The sequence below is a fragment of the Oncorhynchus nerka genome, linkage group LG6, assembly GCF_034236695.1.
Source record: "Oncorhynchus nerka isolate Pitt River linkage group LG6, Oner_Uvic_2.0, whole genome shotgun sequence".
Lineage (NCBI taxonomy): Eukaryota > Metazoa > Chordata > Actinopteri > Salmoniformes > Salmonidae > Oncorhynchus > Oncorhynchus nerka.
In genome coordinates, this window is record NC_088401.1 from 28857810 (window position 1) to 28865304 (window position 7495).

At 41.6% G+C, this 7495-nt stretch overlaps 1 protein-coding gene across 5 annotated transcripts in view; it reads right to left on the reverse strand.

Annotated features, from left to right (window-relative positions):
* Window positions 1-7107, reverse strand: part of myo3a (myosin IIIA) — an 80017-nt gene extending 72910 nt beyond the window's left edge. For all 5 annotated transcript variants that reach the window (XM_029661277.2, XM_029661276.2, XM_065019476.1 and 2 more), the window contains exon 1: window positions 6992-7107. In XM_029661277.2, the coding sequence (XP_029517137.1) occupies window positions 6992-6993 (2 nt within the window). In that variant the 5' untranslated portion in view covers window positions 6994-7107. The remainder of the gene's footprint in view (window positions 1-6991) is intronic.
* Between the last annotated feature and the right edge of the window lie 388 nt (window positions 7108-7495).

A 7495-nucleotide genomic window follows, 5' to 3' on the forward strand; every position in this document is an offset into this window, starting at 1 on the left:
TTATATCACCCGCTATCTGAGCAGCTAACCGATCGCTGCAGCTGTACATAGTCCATCTGTAAATAGCCCTCACCCCCATATTGTTTTTATTTACTTTTCTGCTCTTTTGCACACCAGTATCTCTACTTGCACATCATCTGCTCATTTATCACTCCAGTGTTAATCTGCTCAATTGTAATTACTTCGCTACTATGGCCTATTTATTGCCTATCTCCACACGCCATTTGCACACACTGTATATAGACTTCATTTTCTATTGTGTTATTGACTTTACGCTTGTTTATTCCATGTGTAACTCTGTGTTGTTGTTTGTGTCGCACTGCTTTGCTTTATCTTGGCCAGGTCGCAGTTGTAAATGAGAACGTGTTCTCAACTAGCTTACCTGGTTAAATAAAGGTGAAATATATATATATATTTTTTAAATGTATAATCATGAAAACTGTAATAATGCAATTTAGAAAATAATATTTCATGATCAACTGTGTGAAAAGCTTTGGATAAATCTAAAAAGATGCCAAGAGCATATTCATTGTTGTTAAAAGTTGTAAAGATTTTATCCACGTAAACCATATTGGTGCGAGTATAGAATACAATGTTGATTTACAAGTTTCAATATTGTCTTATACACCAATTTTTGTAGGATTTTAGAAAAACATGGCAGTACAGATATTAGTCGATCATTTGTAAAATATATTGGATCCCCAGATTAATAGAGGGGGATAACTTTGTCAATTTTCAAATCTTTAGGAACAAGACCAGTTTGCATAGATTTGATGAAGATATACAGTACCAGTCAAAAGTACCAGTCATTACTTATGTATGGGTTTTTCTTTATTTGTACTATTTTCTACATTGCAGAATAATACTGAATACATCAAAACTATGAAATAACACATACGGAAACAAAAAAGTGTTAAAGAAATCCAAATATATTTTATATTTCATACACCTGAAGGTGTGTTTTGGGTCATTGTTCAGTTGAAAAACAAACGATGGTCCCACTAAGCACAAACGGGATGGGATGGCTTATCGCTGCAGAATACTGTGGTAGCCACGCAGGTTAAGTGTGCCTTGAATTCTAAATGAATCACATACAGTGTCACCAGCAAAGAACCCCCACACCATCACACCTCCTCCTTTGGACCATGAAGGCCTGATTCACACAGTCTCCTCTGAACAGTTGATGTTGAGATGTGTCTGTTATTTGAACTCTGTGAAGCATTTATTTGGGCTGCAATCTGAGGTGCAGGTAATTGCCGATTTCTGAGGATGGTAACTCAAATGAACTTATCCTCTGCAGCAGAGGTAACTCTGGGTCTTCCTTTCCTGTGGCGGTCCTCATGAGGGCCAGTTTCATCATAGCGCTTGATGGTTTTTGTGACTGCACTTGAAAAAACATTCAAAGTTCTTGAAATTTTCTTCATATCTTAAAGTAATGATGGACTGTGGTTTTCTCTTTGCTTATTTGAACGGTTCTTGCCATAATATGGACTTGTTCTTTTTACATCTAGGCTGTATCACAACTGGCCGTGATTGGGAGTCCCATAGGGGGGAGGGTAGCACAATTGGTCCAGTGTCTTCTGGGTTAGGCTGCCATTCTAAGTAAGAATTTGTTCTTAACCTCTTCAACCTATGGGGGCGCTATGTCATTATTGGATAAAAAAACGTGCCCGTTTTAAGCGCAATATTTTGTCACGAAAAGATGCTCGACTATGCATATAATTGCCAGAGTTGGAAAGAAAACACTCTGACGTTTTCAAAACTGCAAAGATATTATCTGTGAGTACCCCAGAACTGATCTTACAGGCGAAACCAAGATGACACTTCAAACAGGAAATGAACAGGATTTTTGACGCTGTGTTTTACTAACGTCTCCTTATATGGCTGTGAATATGCTGTGAACGAGCTTATGCGCTCCGCTGTTCATCCAAGATGTCTGCAGCATTGTGGCGTATTTGTAGGCATATCATTGGAAGATTGGCCATAACAGACTACATTTGCCAGGGGGCCGTCCGGTGTCCTTTGTCTAAGTCGGTGCGTAATTCCCAGTGGCAATCATTGTACCTTGCGTTACAGAAGGAGACTCATACTTCCAGGAACGATACATCATTGAAGAGATATGTGAAAAACACCTTGAGGATTGGTTCTAAACAACGTTTGCCATGTTTCAGTCGATATTATGAAGTTAATTTGGAAAAAAGTTTGGCGTTTGGATAACTGAATTTTCGGGTTTTTTTGGTAGCCAAACGTGACGCACCAAACGGACCGATTTCTCCTGCACAAAAAATCTTTCAGGAAAAACTGAACATTTGCTATCTAACTGAGAGTCTCCTCATTGAAAACATCCGAAGTTCTTCAAAGGTAAATGATTTATTGAATGTTTTTGCTGGTTTTTGTGAAAATGTGGCCTGCTAATGCTAATGCTAAATGCTAATGCTAAATGCTAACGCTAAATGCTAAATGCTAGTTTGCTATGGTAGAGAAGCATATTTTTGCAAATCTGAGATGACAGTGTTGTTAACAAAAGGCTAAGCTTGAGAGCGAATAGATTAATTTCATTTCATTTGCGATTTTCATGAATAGTTAACGTTGCGTTATGGTAATGAGCTTGAGGCTGTAGTCACGATACCGGATCCGGGATGGCTCGACGCAAGAAGTTAACTGACTTACCTAGTTAAATAAACGTTAAATAAAATGTTTTAAAAATAACAAAATTAATTTACCAAATAGGGCTATCTTCTGTATACCAACCCTACCTTGTCACACCACAACTGATTGGCTCAAATGCATTAAGAAGGAAAGAAATTCCACAAATTAACTTTAAACAAGGCACACCTGTTAATTGAAATACATTCCAGGTGACTACCTCATGAAGGTGGTTGAGAGAGATCAAACTGAACTACAGATGGGAAATGTCCCTTAATGTAATCTAAGGGATTTCCATCAGTTTTTTACATTTTCTTTGACAGAGAGGAACCCATATTCAGAAAAAAGTGTATTGAATTCACATTAAATAATATCAGGATCATGTCTTATTTCCAACAATAAATTGAGATTGAATACTTGTTGATGCCTTTTCCTTATTCAATAGCTGATGATTTTCCCAGTTGACTTTATATTATTTAAGGATTCTTGGAATTTGTTTGTAAAATATATTTTCTTGGATATCCAGAGTAAATGAGTAAATGTGTTCTTATACTTTTGTATTTTGCAGAATTCAGGGGAGAGGTGTCACAGCTTCTGTTTTATTTGATTGTTGTTTCCTTAGGTTACTGCTGGAGGGCACCCTTACCTTGTTTTCTAGTTTCCAGGTTACCCTGATTATTACTTATTGGATTCACCTGTGTTTAATTACCTTCTCTGTTCACCTGGTTGCCTTGTTTATTTAGGTTCCTCAGTTGGTCTGGATATTTGCTTAGGTCTCATTGCTTTATTAGTGTGCTCTTGTGCGGTTGACTTGTTTATGTTAAGGCTCTAAGCAAAAGATCTGGATTTACCCTTACCTCTGCTTGCTGTGTTTCTCTGCACCTGGGTTTGAGTTCGTACAAGCATTATTGTGACAGTAGACCTAAGTCAACAATGGACCCAGCAGAGATCTCTCAGTCGTGCGAGGAACATTCCGAACTCCACCATTTACGGTTGGCTCTCACCCACCATGAAGCTGTGATTGGCTGCCATGAGGCGCGGCTGCAGACATTGTCGGATGATTTAAGAACTCTTGTGTTCGTTCTGCAGACAGGACAGACGGGAGCAACGGCTGCTGCACCTATGGCTGTTCCTAATCCTCCATTCCCTACCAGCTCAGCATCTTCCTCCCTTTGGGAGCCTCATCTCCCGGCACCAGAGCGCTATGAGGTGCATCCAATGCTCGCTGGCCTTCGAGCTGCAGGCATCAACGTTTCCCACCGAGCGTTCCAGAGTGGTATACGTCATCTCCTTGCTCTCAGGACGGGCTCTGGCCTGGGCCATGGCCATATGGGAGCAGCAATCGGACGTTTGTTTTAACTGGCATAGCTTCACCCAGGAGATTATTTGGATTTTTGATCACCCCATCAGTGGCATGAATGCTGCTCAAAGACTCATTGCGCTTTGTCAGGGCAGCCAGAGCGTAGCTGATTACGCTATTGACTTTCGGACACACGCCGCTGAGAGCGGTATACAGAGGCACTTCACCCAGCCTTTATGAACAGACTCAGTGAGGTTCTCAACTGGCTTCCCGGGACAACCCTGATACTCTGTATGAGCTTATCGTTCTGACCACACGGATTGACAACCGGCTTCGGGAACGTTGTTGTAAGAGGATGGAGGGGTTCTGAGTGGATTCAAGTGTTTCGGGTTCCGCTGAGGGAGTCAATTCTTCATTTGTTCCACTGCCTTATGCGTCTGCTTGTCCTATACCCCATCAGAGTTCTCAATTCAGCTCTGGTTCTCCTTCAGAGGTGCCAATACAATTGGGACGCCCCAGACTTTCCGGTCTGGAGAGAAGACGCAGGATTAACGAGCAACGTTGCCTTTACTGTGGACAGTCTGGACATTTCCGTGCCTCCTGTCCCGAGCTGACGGGAAACGGGAGGACTCGTCAGTAGATGGGAGAATACTGGCGAGTCAGATGCTTCCAGCCAACCTGCGGTGGGACAATGGGCAGTTGGACATTCCTGCTTTCATAGAATCTGGGGCTGCCGGGTGTTTTCTGGATCGCACATTAGCTCGCCAACAGGGGCTGCCCCTCACTAAACTGGACATTCCGTTGTCGGTCACTGCGCTGGATGGGGTGCCCCTAGGGTCTGGGAAGGTGAAGCAACTCACCATGCCTATTCAGCTACGAGTTCTGGATTATCATGTGGATTTTATCCAGTGAAATTTGGTGGACTCTCCTGAGCTACCCCTGGTTCTTGGACATCCGTGGATTTCTATCCATAACCTTCAAATTGACTGGCCCTCTGAAAGAGTTCTGGGATGGAATCCTTCATGCCAGTCCATCTGCCAGCAACGCTTTCCACATCTTTCTGGCCATGCTCGTCTGGAGGCTTTCGATTCTCCTGTTCCCCCAGCTGGGGATGACAAGCCTGATCTTTACCGCATACCTTCAGGATTACGGGGATCTGAATCAGGTCTTCAGCAAACGAAGGGCCAGCCGACTGCCTCCTCACAGGTCCTACGATTGTGCCATTGACCTCCTGCTCAGCACCACTCCTCCGAGAGGAGGGCTGTATTCTCTCTCAGGTCCAGAGACTCAGCCATGAAAAGTTATATTAAGGAGGCGCTGGGGGCAGGTTTCATTTGGCCGTCCAATTCACTTGCAGGAGCAGGTTTTTTCTTTGTTGGAAAGAGGGATGGGGGATTACGTCCCTGTATCGATTGGACTATTTTCCTGTCAAAATGTAACAAGCAATTTTGGGTGTCAGGGAAAATGTATGTAGTAAAAAGTACATTATTTTATTCAGGAATGTAGTAAGGTAAAAGTGAAATAGCAAAGTACAGATACCCCAAAAAACGACTTAAGTAGTACTTTAAAGTATTTTTTACTTAAGTACTTTACATCACTGTTCGTGTGTGAGTGGGAATGAGTCCTAACACTTTAGACATTGAGAACACCAGACATACCAGTACTGAACGAATGACTGCCCTGTTAGCGTGGACCAAGAACTCAGGGGGATGTTTCTCTGGGTCCATTACACGATCAAAGGCTTCCAAAACAAAACCTAATGGATGATCCCTTAAACATCAGAGACAACAATGGGATAGAACAGGAAGGCGTAAATAAGCCTACTGTCTTGGTGTAGGGTGAAAGACCAAAAGGTGAGTGTATCATTCCACCTGGAAGAACCGTTCTTTGACGGTGCACTTTGATGATAGCTGCTAGCCAGCAACGTTCAACAAATTGTATAATACTGTATTAGTGAATGGATGGGTGTACTATAGTTTGGGTATCTGAAAAGGCAACTAGACATACTAGGAAAGCTCTAAAAGACTAACAACAACAAACATTTGACGAATTCAGACCGATTGACTTCTTCCACATTTTGTTACATTACAGCCTTATGCCAAAATGGATTAAATTGTTTTTTCCCAACACCAATCTACTCACAATACCCCATATTGACTAAGCAAGCCAGGTTTTTAGATTTTTTTTTACAAATGTATAAAAAATAAAAAAATATCACATTTACATAAGTATTCACACCCAATTGTATAATAAGGCTATAACGTAACAAAATGAGGAAAAAGGGAAGGAGTCTGAATACCTTCCGAATGCACTGTATCTCAGCCTAACGAGGCTATAAAGATCCACCTCAACTTAAAGGCCTGTAGGTGTACGTGCATGCTGTCAACTCCTCCAGTCACTACCGATGTGGAGATTGCATCCCACTGTGAGTTTCCTTAACAAGGTTTGTAATTCTGACACACATTCTATAAATTCACACGACAGGGGTGTATGTTCCCATTTCCAACGGCATCCAGAACAAGAGTCAAAGCAGTGATATCAGTCCCAATCTCTAGAGTAGAGGACTCATAATTTTACCTGCAGGTCTTCCATCTCCTGAATGGGGGCTTTACACTGCATGACCTACAATCAGAGGAAGATAATGGGAGCAAGATAACCCTCCACCATCCCAGAACACAAATGATAGTAACCAAAGAAAAAGATCCAACCAACATTCAAAGAGCCATGTCTACATGTAAGTGCATATAAAATGTGGTTTAGAAAAATATATAAATGTTATATGCACTTATATGCAGACATGGCTCTTTGAGTGTTGATTGGATCTTTTTATTTGGTTACTATCATTTGTTTGCTGGGATGGGGGAAGGCCATCTTGCCCTATTATCTTCCAGTAAGTTACAGCACTAATACCTGACAACCACACACAGTACACCTCCATGAGGCCAAATTTCAGTCAGGCCAAGGTTATCCCCTGGTCACACTCACACAACTTTGTCTATCTAATCCACAACAACACCAAAACCAACAACAGAAAAAAAAACTTACATCGTTTTGTCATTGTGCCTGGGGACATATTTTGGAGGAGGATTAATCCATTTTCGGTGAATTCGGTTAGCTTCGAGGGAGTGAGAGAGGGAAAGCAACTATGAGTGTAAACAGCAGAGGAGGAGCTAAACAGCGCTAATCTCGCTAGCAATCCCCTCGCTCCTTCCATTGGAAACAATCTCTAAGTAGTAGGAGATATGTCAGGATTAAGAGGAATTAGCCAGTTGCAACATGAGCCTTTCCCCATATAGATGCTCATTCATACACAAAGCAAAGCTGATTAGTGCAACCTTACAATATGGTGCTTGCTAAAGACACAGTGCCATCCCTTTCTCTTCTTGGTGGTCTTGTACATAATTTAGTACTGAGCATTGTATTAACTCTATTGTATTTAATCCCTGTTATCCATGTACAGTGTTTTGTTAGGATAACATATACAGTGCGAGTCAAATGTTTGTACACACCTACTCATTCCAGGGTTTTTTAACTTACCTATTTTTTACA